This window comes from Sprattus sprattus, assembly GCF_963457725.1.
Source record: "Sprattus sprattus genome assembly, chromosome: 19".
Taxonomy (NCBI): Eukaryota; Metazoa; Chordata; class Actinopteri; order Clupeiformes; family Clupeidae; genus Sprattus; species Sprattus sprattus.
The window spans coordinates 9,964,238-9,987,539 of record NC_137917.1 but is presented as its reverse complement, the minus strand read 5'-3'; the positions used below and the strand labels follow the sequence as shown (position 1 = coordinate 9,987,539).

Sequence of the window (23,302 nt, the reverse complement as noted above, 5' to 3'; positions counted from 1 at the left end):
CACGGAAAGTCTCACGTACTGTAGACACAGGGTCTGTATCCCTCCCAGTGCACCAGTTCTCCAAGGCCCTACTTTCCTCTCTTCTGCTGAGCTGCATGTTTGTACAGAAGCCCCTGACAATACTCACAATTCCCACCATCCCTCACATAGCAAGGAGTGAGAAAGCTTCACCCATGTATATGAACAATCCTGAGGGAGCACTTGCAAGTGAAAAAGTCACTTAATCAGGTTTAATCCCTTGCAATCCAGTTTCACAAATTTCAGGCTTGTGACAGATGTGAAAGGTTATATCCGCTCCACAGAGCATTATCATGGTTAAACAAACTAAATAATTTGCACATCATGACTCACTCACATCACGGAGGCTTAATTAAGTGACCACAGTCCAGTAATTATTTGCTATGCCTAGCAAGAACTCCCCAATTTACTTATACTAATAGCCTCCATGTCTTTAAGAGGGAGTTGCCCTAACTACACAGCCCACTATAGGGTTTCATCGGAGTAGAAAAACTAGGAGACCATTTAGCTAACTGTTTAAGGTCATGTGGTGTCAAATAAACAGTGACATCATTCATGTACGTCTAGCCTTTAGTGGATCCCAGGGGTTGCCAGATCTTAAATCTAGAATATTTTCCAACAGCATCACAATTTGTTACTCTATGACCATATCGACTCCTCAGTTCAAACTGTTTACATATGACCTACCCTTGCAGCCGCTGACATGAGGTCACACAGCACAGGACAGTGGTCATGCTGTTTTCAGTGACGACTTTGGCATAACCGTAATACTTAGGGGGTCTCCAGACCATCAGCCTCATCGGCCACAAATCTGATCTTATTTGTGAGGTCAACCGCCTCTGAAGTTTATAAATAAACGTTCTGCTTTTTTATGAAGAGCTGTGGTGGGTTCTGGGGTCTGAGGTCAATACAGAGCAGCAGAGTAGCAGAAGTCAAAGAACTTCCATTTTCATCTTGGTTTTACAAAAATATCCTGTCTTATGTAACTAGTGACATTACAGGATCAGTCTTTTTTCCCTATTTTAAACAAGTCAAACAACATTCTTAAACTATCCACAGTTTGCGTCTCCATTCGCCCTGGCACTGCAAATGGCTCATAGCTCAATGAACTCAAACCCAAGTCAAAATGTCAACATTAGTGAAAGAGCTACATTTAGCAAAGGACTTCAAAAGAGTTCCTTATGAACAGTAGGGCTACTCAAGAGAGTACATAACCTTTTTTGTGAAGCACTTTATAAAACAGAGTTCAGTAACCAACTGGCTACAGAGAGAGAGAAGGAGAAAGACAGAAAGACAGAGAGAGAGAGACAGAGAGAGAGAGAGAGAGTATACAAGCTTTGCTCCTGGCCATGTTCCCAGAATTCCTGAGCGTCGTGGGATCGCGTATCACCCGAGAGGGCAAAACGACATCCAAAGCACTACTCCCAGCCGGGACCGTCGGAATTTTACAGACATATGCCGAGCCCGCGTTGAAGGATGTGCACCTACTCAGTGTATCAGTGCATGAGGTCAGTCAGTCTGGAGCCATACACTCAAACACAGGACACAAACCTTTGGAAGTGTCCGAGCGCCATGGTCTAAATCTTAAGGCAAGTTCATCTTCTCGGGTCAGAGAGTACAGATATCATAGGCCAAGAAATCTACAACCGACCAAGTTAGTTGGGGAGGGGGTTGAAACGAGAGAGGGCCGAAACGTACACGAGGCAAATGCTTGACTCGATTTCAAAATGTCAAACGCACACTGACATAATAAAAACTGGCATGCAGAAAGAAAACCTTTGAACGCACATGAACAAACACAAAACATACCGCTGCATATCGGACTGCCCGGGCTTTCCTCTGATTCACTATATCTCCCCAAAAGTCCTGCATCACTTCCCAAGCTTGTGGAGGAACTGCCCTTTGGCAGTCCCATTAAAAGGGAGCCCAAACAAAGCAGTGCTCTTTCCAAAAATGACTCCCAAATCACAACACTAACACCGGTCAGCAAAGATCAGGTAACAAAAATGAAAAAAGAAAGACAACGAGCAAGAGGTAATGTGGGGGAGCCTCAGAAACAAACGAATGATTGCCGAATACTATATCCAGAACTTCAGGGGAAAGCCATCACCCGTCACTGTTCAGTAGACTGATTCAGTTGACTGCAGTACCAAAGGCAAGCCATGGACACCCCTAGAGGCTGCCCTAGCCCTCTAAGGTACAGAGGGCTCACTCTGGAGGGGGGAGGGTCACGGTCCAAATGCTGAAAAGATCGATGGAGGGTTGGTTGTGTGGTCAGTCAAGCAGGTGAACGAGCAGAAACAAGGTCCTGGCTGTAAGGTGCACTGAAAGAGTAAGCTTGCGTGTTTCCCGCACTCACAGCTGTCTTGCATTACCAGGAGAGAGTCAGAAGAGAGACTGAAGACTTATTTAGAGAGTTATTTATAGCTCTCTATGAGACTAATGTGTGTGTGTGTGTGTGTGTGTGTGTGTGTGTGTGTGTGTTTAAAGGGGGTGAAGGGTGGGCTGACACAACAAAATAAAAGGAACAGCATGTAGGGCAAACACTCAGAGGCATGGCTCAACGTGCCACATGTTTCATCATCCTGGGATATTCTATATATATAATATACATATAGAAAGAGATATAAACAGAAATCAATAGATAGATACAGATAGAAATAGATAGATTGCGTATTGCCAATCTGAGGAGTCCCCGCTCCCAGCTCAGGGGGGAGTCATTGTAGATGTCTCTATTGCAGTGGGCAAGAATGACCCTCCTGTAACAGCCCTTATTGCAGCGGAGCTGAAGGAGCTTCCAGCTGAAGACAGGTATGGGGTGTGTAGTGTTGGCCATTATGTTGAGCATCTTGTGCAATATCCTTCTCTCTACAAACAACACTTGGGGCTAAATGGCAATCCCCAGCACAGAGTTCAGTTTCTTAGAGCCGCTCAAACTGTGGTCTGTCCATCAGGTAGTCAATAATCAAGGAGGTTGTGGAGGTCTTCCTGCATCTTTTGGAGCTTCTCGTGCAGCAGGGAAGGCTGGACTGGATTAAAGGCACTGGAGAAATCAAAGATTATATTCCTCAAAGTGCAGGCGGCTTTGAAAGGGTGAGAGCGGGCTAGCTGAAATAGGTGGATGATGGCATCTTCAATACCAACTTCAGGACAGTAGGTGCTCACTTGAGGTCTGAGACGGGTCAAGATCAGGGTCTCCAAGGTGCTCATGATGTGTGATGCAACCGGTCTATAGTTGTTGAGGCATGTTGGGCTCTGTGAGAGTGGCTGCATTTTGTGAATTAATGGATCTCACTGAAATTGTACACAGTAAAATTGTGATTTGTGAAAGCATCCTTGCTAATGGCTGATTAAAAAATGGATTTGAGATTTTTGTTTGTGTTGTTACCACCCACCTAAGAATGCCCCAGGCATAAGCCCTGCAGAGCCATTATGGGACAATTTCCTGAGCGTCAACGGTAAGCCACACAGGAGAATGCATACCTGTTGCCCATAGCAACAGGGCAACCATCTGTTGGCCAATACGAGAGAAGGAAGGTTTGCTCACAAGCCAATAGGGACGATAAATGTAGAGCACATCTGTGCAAAAAGCCTGCCAGTTCTGGAGCATGCTGTTCCCAGCAAGCAAAGATCTGCTAAAACAGCAGATTACTTTGGAACTGACCCACCCAAGAACTATCCATAAGCTTATCTCTTTCTTTACTAATTTTGTGCAAAAACAAGAGTTCAAATGACTGGTGTGTTTTCAAGGAGATGTACTCGCAATCAGTCAAGTGCAGACGTGGCCAACAAGAAAGAGTAGGTTTTCAGATTTCACAGAATGTGAGCCTCCCAGGTTGTGGCTGTAATGGGAACCTGGCCTTAAACTCTCCTGCCTTGATTAAATGACTTTGTGTGTAGCACACAAAAGAATCCATCCAGCAACCTGGTCACTTTGACGTGACCATGACCACAGGGGTTGGGTCAGGGGGTTTGACCTACAGGTAGTTAACACAGTAGTGGTTTGAGCAAATTATAACGATCACTTGTGAGTGTATACGTACATAGTTGACCAGCAAAAAGGAAACATTTTTATTATTGCGTGGCCTCACTGGTTGTGGAAAGAAAACAAGGTAAATAGAGGACATGAGTAGTAGAGACTCAAATTAAAACCCATAGCCTTTGTGTAAATAAGGGCATAGACAGAGACCATAAAGCCTGTTAAACGGAAGCAAAACCAAGCTGACAGCAGATGGTACAGAGGCAAAATAAGAGAAAAAGTTCCTAATAACAAGATGATCTTTAGATACAACTACAGAATACTACAAGAGAGAGTGCAAGAGAGGAAGCTGGAGGCAGAAACATAGAGACAAACAAATGTACACATGGCAGGATGGTCTTTCTTTTTCTGAGAGACCACAAAAAAACTAATGGTGGAAGATAATGCATGGCTATTGTTTAATTACCAAACAATCACAATCATATCAAGCAATCATATACAGAACCCAGGGAGGGAAAGTTCAACGAAACACCACTGACATGAACTGTAACCTTTTTATGACCTTGTTGATTTTTCAAACTGTATACCTTCATGTAGAAAAATAACAGTAGCGCAGAGGGAATTGTGTTTGATGAATACTTTCGATAATGAAACCAAGGCGTCGACAGGGTTGAATTAACTTCCCTTTCTTTTATTAACTTGTTTTAATCCACAAGGTTGAGTAAACCCTCTGTGTTTGGAAAGAAAAGTGGAAATGCAACCAATGGGAGGAAGCAACTACATTCTCTCTGAATATAATGATTGGAAAAGTGACAAGTCTGGTACGCACGACCTTATTAAAATCACCACAACAGTCAGCCATGCCAAAGTTCTGACTCATTTTGTATCTCTCTCCCCCTCACGCTGCCTCTCTTTCTTGCTCTCTCTTTCTCACAAACACACACAAACCCACCCAGGCAGGATAGAAGAATTATCCCACCCAAGGACTCAGCCTTCTTTATCTGGGCCATACTTAACAGAATTACAGAGGATTAGAACCTGAGCCTGCAACCCAATACTCAAAATAAGGGCCGCAGAGGAAAGTAGACAGAATCACCATACCATCCCAGGCATGAGGCCATGGTCAAGGTTCCTGTGGAATGTAGGTTTTGGTTGCATTGATGTTGTGTCAAATATTTCAGACGAGACTGCACCAAGGCTGTGGACTACGAGGGTCTGTCCTTTTCCCAACTTGTTCAAATGAGCTCAGGGGCTGTGTTAGTTTGCCTACTAAGGTGGATTCCTACCAAATGCGTGTATTTGAGAGTGTGTACTTCTCCACAGCATGACCAGTTCATGATTCATGTTATCTGATACACAGGAGAAGGGACACACACACACACAGACTTCCTGAAACTGAGACGCTCTTTGTTACTGGATGATCATTTTGTCTTCTGTCACTACCCTCATATCCTGCTCCATTCCCCCAGGCTGGCAAGATAATAAGGCAACTATCAGAGCATAGCTCCGCAAAAGATCTCCAGAGATAATCCTATAACCACCTCAGACACATATATTATAACATGGCCGCACAATCTAATCATCAGCAAGGTAGTTCATCAGCGTACACCGTACATCGATCACTTTTCTCTAGTAGAAATCGACGCTAAAACTGTGCATAGTTTAACAACAGCTTGACTTAACAAACAACATCTTTAAACAAAGAATAATTTAAAAGTTAAAAATGGGTGAGTATCACACTATTCATAATTTTAAAACTGGTACAAAATGGTCATATCACAATATGGAATACTAATTATGAACTTGTAGGGACAAAGTGAAAGGTCAATGCCACCCAATGCAGTTGTGAACCTAAGACAGGAATACCAACTACTGAACACTCTTGTGAACCCTTCACCACTCTCCATGCCTTTCTGTTGGAATACAAACTTAATTTCATATAACCACAGCTACTTTGATCACTGTAGAAACAAAGACTCCCATCCACCCACACATGTTTTCTTTAGGCCACACACAAACACACAAATGTTTTCTGCACTAATCCCTCTTATCAACTCTTCCTCAAAAACAGTCTGTGATCTTTGAAACTGCTGAGACGCTATCGCAGCAGAAGAGAGGAAAGCACCCATACCCTGACCTCCACACTCTGCTCATCACCTCACCATCCCACTTCCTGGATGCATGTGAGGAGTCGTGTGTTGCTGTGTTTTCTACAGGTTCTGCTCTTTACTTCCTGCCATCCCCTTTCCTCAGATGCCAGTTATTCCTACAAAGGGCATCCAGACATGCAGTAACATCCACAGCAAAACAACAGTGAAGCCAAAAACAAAAACAAATGAGATATGCAAAAGTGGAGGGAACAGAATATTTGATTTGCCCCAACGGCAACAGTATTACAGCGGTCCTTTACCGTTCCTCTCCACCATCCTCACTTTTTCTACATCTCTCTCTCTCCTTTCATGCCTCTTGTGTCTCCCTTTATTCCATCATGAGCGGAGTACAGAAGACCTACCGTCTGGGGTACGTGATCGCCTTCTCTCCTCTCCATAGCAGTAGCGGTGGAAAATAAAATGCCCAGAACTTTTTGCAGAGTCCTTTGTACTCCTTCTGCGGACACTCCTGGTAGACTCTCTGCAGTCTTCTTACAGAGAGCGTAAGAGTGTGTGGGCATTTATGTATGTATCTGTCTGTGTGACGTGTGTGTGTGTGTGTGTGTGTGTTTTCCAGAGTACAATGTGTTCAGCCTGCTTGCTCCGCGCTGCGTGTGGTGATTAGTGTGACCACTCCACTAGATTAACTCCTCCTTCGAAAAAAACAAAAAAACTGACAATCCATTGAAGAGAGAGAGAGTGACAAACAGAGAAAGAAAGAGAAACCTTTAGCCAAAGAAAGCTAAACAAAAGGTCTAAGCAGAGGGCAGCTGACAGCAGGGCTCGCTGCTCTTTCAGTTCGAAAAAGGAAGCAGAAGGTCTATTCCAGTAACAGAACCCATAGCCATCAGCCAATCAAGTAAAAAAAATCTCATTTCATCCTAACCAATCGGATCCCGTTTCCCTCCCTCTCGCTCATACCACTGCTAGCCTACCAGCAGTTATCTTTACACATTAAAGAGAAAAGAGTGTGTGTGTGTGTGTGTGTGTGTGTGTGTGTAAAGGGGGAGCTTTATAGCAAATGAAGCGGAAACAGAAAGGGGGATTCCCTGGTCTCAATCACAGCTGTGTTTCAGGTGCCAATGCAGGCTATTGACTTAAATCTTTTTTACCTTTTCCTTTTCCGCAGAAAGGCTTAAAGATTTCCAGTGACCATGACAACAACCCATGATCCATTCCACTGACTGAATGCTCAGTGCTAGTGTGTGGTGGCAGTTCTGTGCAGGAACATTCAGAATCTGGCATTGACATTGTACTCCTCAGGTAAAAGAAAAGCCAGCTGAACAAAAATGACTCTGATGTTTGTTGTAACAGAAAACTATGAACAAACAGTAGAGAAACCCTTTCAGAAAGGGATTATTCTAACCACATTATCTATGTGTAGTACTGAGTGCCAAGCTAAAGTCTGTGAACTTCAGTCTGAGCATGTGACTTCCTGCATGCCATCCTGCAAGTCATACACAAAACAATTGCCAGGAACTGAGTGACAACCAGCATATTGGAATGGTATAGTATTGCTCTGCACACCAAATTGTCTGTTTTGTGCTGGTACATACCCAATTTTCAATGAGCAATTCAGTTTTTATCCATGTTAATTTCAGCATTTATGTGATTCCAGGTTGTACAGCTGTGAATCAGACTGATAACTTAGCTATTATCCCATTCTCACATATGACCTGCAACACAAGTTAGCCAAACAAAGTCCTTCTTGTTGTCCTTCTCTTTGCATTGCTCCATTCACATTCCTTCACCACCACTGCTGTGTTGCACTGAAGCTCGGAGAAACAAACTCGGAAAACACATTATTGGGAAGAATAGCAAAATAGCAGTGCCTGTGTGACAGATGCCAAAGGTAAAAACAGCTGTGCAGTGATAAAAACTGCGGATGAAGGTCATCACAAAGCAGTGCTCAGCAACCAAAACCAAGACTGGGATACTGAGCCCCTGAGGAAGGAGACAACCAAGCCCATTACAGAGCCCCTAGCCTCATCTCCTCTCCTGGAGGACAGAAAGACATTACCTGACTCACTCACCTAAACCTCATCAGCTTGTGGAATGTTTCATGTCTTTTGGGCTAAGATCATGACAATGGCATTAATCACGTTTTATTGTACTATACATTTCATGGACACCAGACATTAAAGATCAACAGAGAGGTGTCGACACATTGTTCCCAAAAAGCAACTAACCAAGAGTCTTGGTTAATGTATGTTGCTAATGGCTCCTAGATTGATCATCCATTAGGCCAAGTTGTCAGTTAGTGATCTCACTTACACAGCTTTAACCAACTTTCAATGGGTCATACACGTTTTAGAAACACCTATTCAAAGCAGAGGAAAGACATTTTTGCAATGCTTGCATATGTCATAGTAAGTTGGTCAGAGCTGACAGACTTGCTTGTGATTGATTGTTCTGAGAAAAACAATACAGGTACCCCTCTACTTGGCTGGCCTCAATCAGATGGGTCCCCCCTCTGAGCTGGATTCTGCTAAGGGTTTCTTTCTGTTTAAAGAGAGTTTTTCTTTGCCACAGTCTTAGGTTCTGTAAAGCTAAGCTATTGTTAATGCTTCATATCTATGAATCAAATTTAAGCTAAATGAACGGTTCTCTGTGTTTTTGTGTGAAAGATTTTTTGAGTGGAATGCTGGCTCTACAATTGAAGAGACCACCTCATCACCACTGTCACCGTGGACAGATATGCCAACAAGATATCCATTGTTACAGAAAAATTCAAGCACTCCCAGACTTCCACCCACCGCTGGCACTTCAGGGAATCCTTACTGGACACCTGTAAGGGTTTCCGGCAAGAACATTCACTCAAACCCTTATTCTGTGTGTTATCATCCTGCTGCTCAGGATCTATAGTAAGGCAGTTTTATATTGGTTAGGTTAGGTTGTTGGGTATGAGAATTTGCATGCGACAGTAAGAGGATAGGCTGCTGTGGGAAGTCCCCAACCAATTGCACAAGGTATTTAACATGTTTTCCTATTTATAACTCAACTTCAGGCTATTCATGTAACATGTGATACAAACTGAAGGGAGGAAGTGTGTAAATTGGTGTGAAAGGAACCTAGGGGAGTTAAGAGTTTTAAGTCCAGTGTAATGTTAACATGACCAAATACAACGACATTTCCATTGTGCTAATCCACCAGGCTAATTACACTATGGAAACAAAATCCTAAAGCGTGATCCTGAGTGTGTTAACTTAGCATGCATAACAGCCCACCCTAACCCACTGAGCATAAGCTGTGATTATTGAAGATTTCATTCACGACAGACCATGGTATATTTCCTGTACACCACTTTGAAAGGTTTTGTTGAGTACTTGTTAGTACTAATGACTGCTGTACACAATAGGCCTGTATCAAGTGCAGATTTCACATAGTTTCCATCAAATAAAAACAACAAGGCTACCATTTAACTTTGGTTTTCCATTCATATCTGCGTTTGCTATCCGTAACCTCTATGTCATTTCCTTTTCCATTTGCCTGGTCTGTCATTAGAAAAAAATGACAATCAAGCATAAACCAGTTAGATCTGAAGGCCTAGAGCCACCACACATCAGCCATCAGGGCCACACATACACACGACAGTTCCCTCAAAAGACGTTCCAGCATATTTGGTTCCCTCTCCGTATGACGCATGTCTTAGACAGCAGCAAGACCACAGCCTTCACTAATGTGGCTCAGCATTACAATTCATTCCACTCTTCCTGCCATTCACAGCAGACTGGAGAAGTCGACTCAGGCCTCTCCTGTTCGTGTTTACGGCAGGTTTGAAAGGTTTAATTTATTTGCAAAAGGATGCCAGGGGCTGAGGTTTGGCAGCAATATGAGGTTGGTTTCATGGCTAGTAAAAAAGGGGGCACTCCTCATCAAAGCTTACTACTGAGGCTAGAGAAGAAAACACCATTTGGGGTCAATGGGAAGACACAGATGTCTGTGTCTATACTGTCCCTCACCAGTGTCATGATAACCTTTTCCAGCCTAATCGCCAACTATAGATCCTCCTTTGAAATTCTGGCCTGACTGGCTCTGGACTGGACATCAGCATGATAAACTCTGGACTGGGGACTGGACTGGCTACTTAGTCATCCATTACACACAAAGGATGAGTCTGGTGAGTCAAAATCCATGATGAAGCAAATGGAGCAGGCCAGCTTGTGATGCATGCTCTAATGTTTCCCCTGTTCCTGTACCTCAGGGTGTGTGTGTGTGTGTGTGTGTGTGTGTGTGTGGGGGGTAGGACCCACTCCTTCTGGAATGAGCCAACTTTACATCCTCTCTAAACCACCTCCATGCACGTGGGCGGTAGAGTGAGTGAGTGTGTGTGTGTGGGGTGGTGGATATTGGACATACCACGGGATCCTAAGCAGGATCAGACTGCTGGGAACCTGCTGAGCTCACGGTTGTGTCCCCGCTGCCGCCGGCTACATTGTCCGTGCTGCCGCGACAACCCCAGAGACCTGCTGATTCCCCCAACAGAGAACAATAACACACTTCCTGCTATCTAATCTTCCGTCCCCAAAGCAGGGGGGCACCGGGATGGGGGGGCGGGGACTCACTCAGCACATGGGAGTGCACTCTCACTGACCTACTAATATCTAAAGTTTCCACCATCACACCAGCAGAAAGTAATATGCACATATGTACCACGCATTACGGAGTCATTTCTAAAACACATGCTATATAAATTGTCTTGTGTCAATGCCTCTGATGCACCTAGGCATATATCGGAAAGCTACAGCGTGATGCATTTGGTGAAAAGAGGACTTTAATTTTAAGACAATTTAGTTTTTGTTCTCTGTTGTTTTTGTTGGAAATCTTAATGTCCAGGCAGCAGACACATCAAACGTTGCATTTGTCTCCTGTGCTTCCTCTCTAGAGAATATGACTTCTCTGGAAATGGCCAGGAATATGTGTTAAGAGTTTGGAGAGTGGGTGGCAGCTCCAAAACAGTGGGGCTGGAGAAGGTCCCAATAATGAAATGCCGTTTCAAATGATGTAAGATCAATAATGCTAAGGAATTAATGTATGACCATGATACAGGAGCGGCAATTCCGGTTGTTGTAGACTGCACGACTCAGACTATGATTCATGCAACAAAAACACACACACAAATACACACGTGTCACACAAACACACACAGATGTAGATCAAGGAGTAGACTTTCTAATGGCTACAAGCAGGAATAAAGAGGGGATGAGAGAAAGGTTAAAGGGAGAGATAGTATGAGCCACAAAGAAAACTGAAATAGGTCTACTTTAAAGGAAAGCGCAAGAGACGGAGAGAGAGAGAGAGAAAGAGAATACACGAAACAGAGCACAAGACACACACAGAGAAAGAGCACAAGATACACAAAAAGAAAGAGCACGAGACACAGAGAGAGAGCGAGAGAGAGAGAGAGAGTGAAAGAGCTAAGTGGATGATGAAAGGAAGATGCTTGGGAGTCCTCTCAGCAAACCCAAAGGACCAGAGTGATATTTCCTTTCAAGGAGCCACTGGGCACAGGCACATCTCCATCTTCCCACCGGAGCTTATAAAGCCCATTGATGAGTGTGCCATAAAAGGCTTTGGGGAAGAGGGTGACAGAGAGTGTCTGAATGTGCAACATGAACGACCACCATGCTCATTACCGTCTATTACACTGACCAGAAACAGACTTTAGCCAAACCATGCTGCTGCCCGGATAAATGTTCAACTCCTGTTGCAATAACTAAGGCTGTAATGATTTTCAAAGGGAGTTCAACCACCCACTGATAGACATCTCACTCCAGATAAATAGTGGAAAATGTAAACAAGACCAGGACAGGTGCCAGTCTCTGAGAAAGAAAGAAAGAAAGGGGGGGGTTATCACTAAAGAAGACAGATCATTGTAACATCAGCAGAGACGCATTGAAGTGAATGAGACAAATGGTGCAGAGTTGCACACCTCTTGGCTTACATGGGGGTCATCACTGCCCAAAATCACCAGTGGGGTTCTCAGGTTCATACAGACACCACCCAGGTCTCTACGAGGTGTCTAAGGGTTGCTATGGTTACCACAGGGGAGTAGGCGACTGCCTAGCAAACATGATGAATGTGCCCCCTATGCCTCAGAGCATAGATGGAGTGAGGGGAAGTGTGGTCTAATCGTACAATACTTTGACCTGTGAAAACTATGGTGCGTTTTTTTTCTGTCTGGTCTTAAAGAGACGGCCTACACGTTATTGCCTTTATTTCGCAATGTATACAATCATAATAACTATTGTATCGTGACACGGTGGCTCAGGTGCTTGCACTGCTTGCACTGGCGCCTCACAGCAAGAAGGTCATGGGTTTGATTCCCGCATGGGGCCCTGTTGGCTCTGGGGGGCAGGTCTGCAGACCAGCAGTGCTCAGGTGGGCTATCCCCCGGGCCTTTCTGTCTGGAGTTTGCATGCTCTCCCGTGGTTCACAAGGGGTTTCCTCCACTAAGAACCCCAACCGAAAAAACATGCAAAATAACAGAACACATATCCATCCCTGACCAAAGATGGACAGTTTACTTCACCTGGTCCCCGGGCGCTACAAGGTGCCCATTGCTCCTGGGGGGTCCTTGAGGAAGGATGGTCCAAGATGGGAAAAAGCAGAAAATAAATTCACCGCAACCATGTGCCATTAAAAACCTGACAAAGGTCTTAATTATTTAATCCTACAATTTGCACAAAATGTACTCAGTGACATTTCTAGCAAACAAATTACTTCTTAAATCCTGATATCAGGCGTCTGCCAACATTTCAGTATGGATTTGAGATCACATAGTGCAAAGTACTCAAGTAAAGTTCACAAAGTGCATTACAAGAGCAGGTACAAAACTAAAAGCACACAACACATGATAGAAATACACAAAACAAATCATAAACATACACCTACAGTGCGGACTTGGCATATGCAGGTTACCTAAACGCCTTTCTTCAGATATGACTTTACCTGCAGAGTCCACAGAATCAGCAAACCTTAAAAGGTGTGGGCAAAAGAGCGAGCTGGTGAGTGAGGGAGAGGTAGCCACATATTGCCCGTGCAATGCTCTGCAAGTACGAGAACTTCAAACCGAATACTAAACGCAACATTGAGCCAGTGACGTAGAGTAGAGAGGTAACGTGAGACCGTCTATTAATTGATGACTTCGTGAACATGATGAGTAGAAAACTTTGCAGGTTAGCCTCTGTCGTTAAGCCAAACAATTTGATGGTTTGAAGAACAACATTATGACGGCAGCAGGCTGGCATTGTGTTGATGTGAAAATATACGGCTTAATCTAAAGTATGACAAATATCTGTGACTTTAGCGTAAGTCTGATGATACTAAACAAATAAATGCTTAGAGTGCCTTGTCATTTTTACGTATACAATCGTAAACTGACAGTATGGACAAAACCTATCAACACTGGCTTCAGGCACCAGAGCCGAACTCAACGTAGCCTACAGCAACGTATTCGGGAGAATTTTACATGCTGTATAATATATCTTTACTTTTTTCCGACATGACCGGAGTGTTTAACCCTTAAAACCCCTGCTTTAAAAACTACCTGTAAATAAGGTAGATTTGCATGTATCAGACACACTGGGATGCCTTACTTCCTAGTGTAGCTTAATTAAAGCGATGAACCCAGGAAGATGCAAAACAACGGCGCATGGTGAACAGTTGGAAAAATGATATATACGCAGGAAAAACAAAACAGGTAAGATCAAAAATACATGAAAAGTCAGTTAACGAGGTCTACAATGTTATTCTGATATTGAGCAACTTATTTCAACACACAATATTCACCGTTAGAGTGACGTAGTCGCTAGCTAGTACCCTCTCGTAGGCTACGATACTTCCTGGCGCACACATGGTCCCCAACAACAATGAAAGACACGATGATGATTCCAACTTGATTTCTTTTAGCTTCACGTCACGTTGTATAGCATCATAAAACTACTAAAGGTACTGCCTGGTTACTCAATGTTCAAATAACATCTCGAAAGAAGAATACAAATGAGAACAAAACATCATTATCATATATTCCCCACCCCCATATCTTCCTCCTTCCTCTTCTCAAAGAGAGCCCTGAAAAATATTGTGACTGAAAACCTGGCCAACAGTTTGGATGCGTAAGTTCAGAGTTAAAATAAGAAAAAATACACACGATTGTTACTGTTTAAGTTACTCACTGTTGTCAAGAGTGGCCTCATCTGTTCACCCCCTTCTTCTTCCATTTGTCCGATGTCTGAAGCGAGTTGTTCCGTTCCCTCTCCTCCGGCAAATTTGAATATACTATCGAATTGTCCCTTTTACGTGTCACAGGCGCTAACACGACTGACTGGCAGTTTTACATACGTTAACACTCACTAAGCCCACCCATTTCAGATAGACAGGTTGCACACGCCACACAATTTACAGCGCCCGGCGTTTGATAACCAATAGGCTTACTGGATAATACCAGGGGCGTGTTTGGCACGTCCTGCCAGGCGTGGCTTGTTCTTTTGACAAAGAGCCGGGCGTAATTGCAGCGTTGATTGTGTGTCTGTATCTGTACCAAAGTCCTGACCTGTTCTATCTGGCAGGCGGTTGTAATTTTTTTGTAACCTTAAACAAAGCACGTTACTGAAGAAGACAATTGTACATAATACTAATATATACTTTTCTCAAATAAATGATGTGAGCAAATAAGGGCTTCAGTTATAACAGGTAGCCTATCCCTTGTGGTAAAAAGATACACAAATTGCTAAAGGTGGAGGTAATCCTCTATGTTGCACTTACAGATAGGCTATTTGGATCAAAAAAGTCATAAAAAACAAAACTAGTAGCCTAAAACGTCTTTCTGAACAGAAAACAGGTATGTGTCTGTGGAGCACATCCCCTGCTGAGGACAGATAAAAGTCCATCAAACTAGGCCCACTTAGTCTTATATTAAAGTACAATCAAATCATGACTGGTCTGACTAGTTACTCTATGGTAACTTTAAGAGCAAAACAAATTCCTGAGGTGCCTTAAAAAAATATATAATTTGGGCTAAGTCTGGAGACATCGCGCTGAAAAGTCAAACCTGCAAGTCGGCACTGACAAAGACAAAGGGACCAGGAAGCAATGGTCTTTATAGTTTTGAAGTTGGAAAGTAGAGTGTCAAACATCAGAAAAACCAGTGTTAAACCTTTAGAAAATGCCACAGTGATCTTACATCCCTTGATAAAAAGGAGGTTACTGGAGATAAACAGGCAACGTGACTCTATAAAAATGGAACTGAAGCTATGAATAAAATTACCCAAATCTTCCAAAATGCACATTTTCAAAAGCAAATATTTTTCTACCCGGAGGATTATATCCAATGGTCCACTGCATCTTCATAGTTTTCCAGTACAGACAAGGTAGAAAAAGCCTTTTGACAGACTGGATTGTGAGCTGTTTTTTGTTATATGTAAATGGTTTTTTTTTTTTCACTGATCAAGTGTATACTTTTTGACTTTATTTCAATCTTGACTTTTCAACATCTGTTCACATGTATTAATTTGGTCTACACAGAAGAAAAATTCACTGTACCCACCTAACTATTACTTTTCCTAAGGGACTTTAAAAAGATCACACCCCTAATAGGCTAACCCAGAATTCATTTTCTTGCTGTACAAAAACGCGACTGAATGGACAACAAATAATTGTTTATATGCAGATATTAAATCTTTTAATGCTGACTGGCAAAAAATATGGACATCCTTAAGATGGACATAAAAAGATTTGAAAGTGAATTCAGAATTAATGAAGGCTGACCTTTACTGAAAGACTGGCAGAGATGCATGTTGTTGCCTAATAATTGTAGTCCTTTTTGAGTGACCGCCTGTCAAATAACACCTTTGTACTCCTGCGGAGCTTAGTAATTAGCTTACTTGTAGCATAAGACCTTCAGCAAATATGTTTATTGGCTCTCTTTGATCTTAAGGGACTTTTTCAGCAGCTCATACGCCCCTTTGTTTTCAAAGAATAACTGGGAACATGAGTCCACTGTAACACCCACCAACGTAATAACTTCCCACCAACGTAATAACCCTGCCAACGTAATAAAAAAGTGTGCATTTTAGACGTAATAGCCCGGCCAACGTAATAATTTCCTGCCAACGTAATAATTCTTGCCTCCTGCCAACCTTATTTTCACCGATATCGTTATTATCAAGTCTTACTGTAGGGACAGGTAGCAGGCGTTGAAAGACTGTAAAACGCTGCAGTCCCACCCGGAAAAGACATTTGCACAAAGGCGCTACTCACACACACAAACACACACACACACACACACAGACACACACACACACACACACACACACACACACACACACACAAACAAACACACACTAACACACACACACACACACACACACACACACACACACACACATACACACAAATGTGACAATGTGACACATATGAAAGTGACAATGATAGTTTATGTTTCTCATAGTGGTCTATTAGTCTATCAGTGATCTATCAGTACATAGCAGGGACATGTTTTATAAGTGTGTTCACAGTTATAGTCTACACTTTTGACACAAGAAGAAACACAATGAAAGATTTAGTCTGCATTTAATTGCAACTGTTATTCACACAAACAAATCCAGCAAAAGGACTTTCTTGATAAACACACAAATTTACGTTGGCAGGAGGCAAGAATTATTACGTTGGCAGGAAATTATTACGTTGGCCGGGCTATTACGTCTGAAATGCACACTTTTTTATTACGTTGGCAGGGTTATTACGTTGGTGGGAAGTTATTACGTTGGTGGGTGTTACAGTCCACTTAAAAGCCTCTATGACAAACCTGAAGTATAGTAGAATAACTCTTATAATATTCAGATAATGCATAATCAAATACTTTGAAGTCTCCATGGCCCATTCCTTGTTGCACACCAGTTCAAAGACACATAATCTTTACAACAATAGGCCACTTATCATTTTACCCTGACCTTATTTATTGAATGTTTATAGAGACCATGTTTCTCTTTTCTTTTAAGATGACACTGATGAAAAGAGAGAATGAGAAAAGAATGCAGAGCGATAAAAAGGAATGGCGGAGTGTCAGTGAAATTCCACAAATGGTATGCAAAACACATCTTCTTAATAACACCTTGTAAGTTGCTTAATAATACTCCCCTCTTCATAGGTTTGGGGACTCAAGCAGGCAAACTTTTCCTCTTTTTTGCTTAACAGGCATCATTATCCACACATTTCCTGTGAAAGCCATGTAGTGTTAAATATTAGCGTATTATTTTGAACCAACAATAAGGTTGGGGAAATGTAACTATAGATTTTCTTTATTTAATTTGTGGTGTCTTGAATATGTGTGTGTGTGTGTGTGTGCGTGTGTGTGTGTGTGTGTGTGTGTGTGTGTGTGTGTGTGTGTGTGTGTGTGTGTGTGAGAGAGAGAGAAGTTAGCAGAGAGTACAATTTTCACATTTCATATTTCACACATATCTGGCAACTGTAAGTTAGCTTAGAGACATGTTGACCACATGTTAACAAGTGTCCCATGTGATGTATTCCATCTGGATAATTAGCTGACATTCATATCCTGTCAGTTAAACAGCCTACCAAATCCACTAAAAGCTGCACTTATACTTCCCTCTAGTGGTGGAAATGGACACATTTGACAAAATTGACAAAATTGACAAAATGGGAGTAAAATCACAAACATTAGGGAAATCTTTTATAAAGTCTGCTATTTGTGAAATAGGCGTTCGCTTCTATTCCAACATATTTCGAACAGTTTGGTTTACTTCATGATGTTTAGCTGATATAGGACGCTGTTTATAATTTTCTGTCAATAATTATTGTAAGCTATTTGCAAATAGGCCCAACTTTAATGAATAAGCCTGTTGCTCCTACACTCTTGGCCTTTTTGTAATTCACATGCTGACTGGCTGGATCTTGTGGATAACCAGCGTCGCTAATCTACAATTATAGATAAGAGGCGTGTGCGAAAGAGTCAAATTCCACCGCTTTAAGAATCTCTTAGATTGCTATTCTTTAATTTGGAACTTTGTGTAGTAAAATAAGGGCTCGTCCGGGATTTGAACCCGGGACCTCTCGCACCCTAAGCGAGAATCATACCCCTAGACCAACGAGCCGTTTTTAAAATAAATTCTGGCATCGGATTCAACATATATATGCCACGTCAAAACTATTTGGCAAGCACCAACTTTCTTACTGTAGGCTATTTCTTCCCAAGTTTTGTGGTAAAAGGCACTTTTGATGAGTTAAACGTCACAGCAGGTCAAGCCAGACGAAGGAGACCACCAACAGTGTTATCAAACTCTGTTTGGTAAATTGAATAAAACCACATGCTGTTTCTATAAAGGATGCCTGCCACGTCAAACCTTTACCTCTTTTACTTTTCTTAATGCACTTCTTTCTAAGGACTGGACTGCCCTCTGCTGGTAAAAAGATTTGGTGGTACCATGGAAAAATTAAGGCAGGCAAGTCACTTTTGGTGTCTTTGGCAGGGACATTATATCTATAATAAGCTTATATAATAGGCTAATATAAACTTGCGTGGTTTATTTGTTTCATTATTTAGAGACATTTGGCATTGACAGATCAAACAAACGCCATTTAAGACAGTAGGCTACTTTTTCTGGCACTGCACAATACACTCAACACGAATATGTGTTCAGTAGCCTATCTCCTCATGATCTGTGTCCTCATCACGTCAACTCTATTTGCTTGGTTGCAAGTTACTGATTGAAGACATTCATTGCTTTAGACATGTTTTCGATGGATTAGTTCGTCGATTAGTTTTCGGATTCCGTTGGTTTTCTATCATGAAGTTTGAGTTCGATATGGCCACACCTCAGAATGTGTAACTGATGACATGATTAAAACTCGGGCTCGTCCGGGATTTGAACCCGGGACCTCTCGCACCCAAAGCGAGAATCATACCCCTAGACCAACGAGCCGATAGAACATACTGTCTTTACTAAAAATGAAAACAACTCAAGTCTAGTCAAGTCAAGTCAAGTCAAGTCAAGTCAAGTCAAGTTACACTTCATGGCACTCAAGTTTCAAGATTTCAGAGGTGCTGTCACATATCAGGCAGTACACACAATCTCCCAGGATACCAAGGCTCAGAGGCAAGAGAGCACTCCATGAACACAACGAACAAACACACACTCATCAAACTCAACCGAACCTGGCGCCTGTTCGGCTCTCTCCTCTGCTTATCAATGATTAATAATAAATTACTATCATTTCACAACCATTATTGGTTATTATACTGTGAGCTGCTGTGAGTGGTCATCAGTAGCCTACTGGTAAAATTTCACCACACTAAAGACAAGCGAGGGATCCAATCACCGAGAAATTATTAAGTGATAGATTTGCCCTTATGTTCATCTTGATGCCACGCTTACCTATTCAGTCGAGGAGGGAGGAAACATCAAAACATTTTAAAACATAATTTTTTATTCATAAACAAGGACGTTTTTAAAGTGTATTTTACAGTAGGCCTATGTTCCATGTAGATTATTTAGTTTTTTGTCATGGCTTCCAATTATTTTAATTTTAATTGTTGAACTCAGTATACGATTAACTGATTGATTTATTGATTCACGAGAGCTGGTTTATCTGTATAAGTAGCCTACTCATTATTTGTATTGTGCTGATCTTGTCCTATCGCCTTGCATTGAGCTATGGCAGCGTAGAGGCTATGCAGTACAACTACTAACAGTACGAATTTGTTTACGAGTAGGCTATGAAGGTCCACATGTGAAAACTATTAGGACTCCAAAGTATGTACACGTTATTAACACATGGATCTTACTGGAAAGAATAACGGTCTGGAGTTAAATAAATGGGCATGTAAGCGTGCGCAAATGCTGCGTTACGCAATAGGCTACAGAGTCCAATAACAGCAGCAGGTTTAGTCTTATTAGGGGATATTGCAAATGCCATAATTGCTGTAAAAGTGAACTTGTATTTGGAGACAGTACCAATTTTGCGCTTAATAATGTTGACTGGCTTGTCTACAGTTTAAGATTCCCAAAAGCGATCCTGTTGGACGTCTGTGCTGAATTGGGTCCGGCTTTAGAGTGCGGTGCTGCTCAAATGCTTACCACAGTGGACGTCTTGACAACAGGGGCATTCCATAAAGAACTGGTAGATTGGGTCAGGACTGGATGGGATAATGCGTGTCAGCCAGGTGTATTAACTTCCGATATAATGTGGTGGACCAGGTTAACATTAAAGCGCAAGCAACGAGATTTGACTGCACACACATATATAGGCATCGTCCGAGGTAGAGTTTGACTTTGTTATTAGAAAGCATTGTCATTCCATCAACCTGCAAATGATCTATGTTGCAGCAATACGACTTACGGGATATACTGTATAGTGGTAAGGTGGCCTGGATCAACTCATTCTGTGCAGGGTGCGCAATATCTGGCTTTTTGGGACACAGTTAATTTGATTGTCGGATATATGGGTGCAGGTTTTTTTTTGTTATAGTACTGAACTACCCAAGAAACCCCCAAGACTGACCAATGACTATTTCGTGCGACTCTCAGACCCCACCGCATTTAAAGCCATAACCACATTCCAACGGTTTTATTTTGTTTTTATTGCCAGATGACCAATTGCCGACACATTTTTTTCTTGTCTTTACATCAGATAAGAGCACTTTCACCTTGTTGGGTATGCTGCTTGCTTTTGCCACAATCTGAACACAAGGGTGGTCTATGTCTATTAATATTCATTAGCAAATTATTATTAGAAATGCATGCGCACACAATTTCTCGTTGTACATAAATGCCCACTTGTGTGAGTAGAAGCGGTTTCATACAGTGCCTCTGCTGAGTCTTCGCTATGTTTTAGTGGGGCATTCGCTATGTTTTAGTGGGGCATTCAGTGTACAATAGGCCACTACTTTTTGAGTTTGTCAGGTAGCTATCCCTGAATCTCTGGTTACACTTTGAGGGTCTGGTTACACTTCGAGGGTTGGCGTTAAAACTCGGGCTCGTCCGGGATTTGAACCCGGGACCTCTCGCACCCAAAGCGAGAATCATACCCCTAGACCAACGAGCCGCTCCTGACATGGTGTTCAGTGCTGTATATCAACATGGGATTTTCATCTCCTTAATAATTATTTTTTAGATGTAAAAGTAATTTAGGACACCTTTGATCATCCACACGTTTAACCTCACTGGTCAACACAATATACAGGTATACAACTCGTTCTCGTATCCCCAATATTTTTCTCTGAATTTCGAAGTTTCCCACATAAAATAAGCTAATTCCCTTGCCCTCAAATTGCCCTCAACATGCCCTCCTTTAGGCTGAGGTGGTACTTTACTCATTCTTCAGGGAGGTTAGGTTGTATGTTTTGGCCTGCATGTGCACTTATTACTGAACTTTTATTGTATTTGCACTGCTTTTATTTGCACTACTCATTCTTGATGCTGTACCTCTCACACTGTTCAGAGTACTATATATTTAATATATTATACAAATACGTATAGTAATCTGCGTTGAGCACCACTGTCAATAACACATACTGTAAGATATAGCATAATTTATGCTGTAATATATAGCCTACTTATACCTGCACTTAAATAATACTACTTTTTTGCGCTTCTGGTTACATGCTAAGTTGCTAACTGCATTTCATTGTCTTTGCACCTGTGCTCTGCACAATGATGAATAAAGTTGTATCTAATATAATTGTAATGTAATCTAATCTAATTCATACACAAAAGAATGTTGCTCAATTACGATACTCAGACCATCTGACCAACAAAGACCACTACACAGACTGCTAGTTGTGATAGAGCCAGGGCCTCCATCGTGGATCAGGCAGTAGGCAAAGTGGACACCATGGACACCATGAACATAAACATTTAAGCATCCAACTCAACCACAAACCCCCTTAGACTCCTGCCCAGGTTGGCCCTGTTTGGTTGTCTGTGGGGAGGCCTATACCAGACATGGGCAAAGTACGGCCCGTTGGGCTTTTTAATCTGGCCCTAGCGTCTGGCCCAATTTTATTAAATGACGCATCGACTATAAAAATCAACGTCGTCGATTTTGTCGACTTATCGTTGCAGTTCTATGCCGTACAGAGCCTGTGTGGCTGCTCTAACCTGTTAATGTAAATAATAAAGAAGTTCAAGTGAGGTAATTGGTTTGGGCGCAGGCCGCAGATGTTTTCATGATTTTTGATTAGTCACGTTACGACATGTTTTTGTATTGTTCATGTTCGTGCAATTTGTTAAATTGCCTTGCAAATAAATGCTTTGCTACCTGTTAAAGGCCAAATCCTTTCATGTGATGATTTTTACATGTAATTTATATTAGTTCACACAAACACTTCATCCATCTGTTCCTGGCCAGGCCCCTCTGTCAAATTTTAGAACCCATTGTGGCCCGCGAGTCAAAAGTTTGCCCACCCCTGGCCTATACTCACTAAACGTAAACTTAGAATGAACATGACGTTAATCAAAGAAACTGACATCAGAACTGGTTAATAGTCCTTTATGTCAGTGCAGTTCAAACAAATCTGATCTGATCTTTATTTCATCTATCTATAAATCCAGGAATCTCTGTGTGTCAGTCAGTCTGTCTAGGGCGTATCTCACTGACGGTAGTTACGTTAGTTATGAGATTTCGCATGTAGCTTACGCATGTCATGAACCTGTGCATCCTTGATTTTGAAGATTTTTGAATTCATAGTTCGCGAGATATTTGTATTTTACCGTTTCCCGTAGGCACTAATGGGTTATCGTTTCCCGTAGCACCGAAATGACGTCACAAATTACGTCACAAACAATATTAGCGGTATTAAAACTATTCTGCCTTCACTCAAAGTTCAGAATAGCGTTGGATATGATAAGGAGGTCCGCATTCAAATTATTCTTGGTGAACAGATACAGACTTTTGCTCAGGTAATCTTAAGACAGTGATTGATTTTATCTATTCGTTTATTTTTAAGCTTCTTTATAATCTAAAGACAGTGATTGATTTCGTTTCGTTTATTTTTAAGCTTCTTTAGCCTATATTAAGTTTCAAAGTTGATGCGTATGGGCCTCGCATGTAACCAACTCTCATTACCATGTTAAGTAGTAGCCTATATTGTAGTTTGATGTATTTGTATAAGAGTTAGCTTTCTATTCAATGTTGA

The 23,302-nt window shown here is 41.9% G+C and overlaps 1 protein-coding gene across 7 annotated transcripts in view; it reads right to left on the bottom strand.

The window, feature by feature from the left end:
- The window catches only part of slc4a7 (solute carrier family 4 member 7), a 54,945-nt gene extending 40,513 nt beyond the window's left edge, over positions 1-14,432 (bottom strand). For 4 of the 7 annotated variants that reach the window (XM_080857578.1, XM_080857582.1, XM_080857583.1 and 1 more), the window contains exon 1: positions 1,828-2,391. In XM_080857578.1, coding sequence (XP_080713704.1) covers positions 1,828-1,890 — 63 coding nt within the window. In that variant the 5' untranslated portion in view covers positions 1,891-2,391. Of the gene's footprint in view, positions 1-1,827; positions 2,392-14,324 lie in introns of those variants that run through there. The other 3 variants (XM_080857579.1, XM_080857584.1, XM_080857581.1) reach the window with 1 other exon arrangement.
- Positions 14,433-23,302: the final 8,870 nt, after the last annotated feature.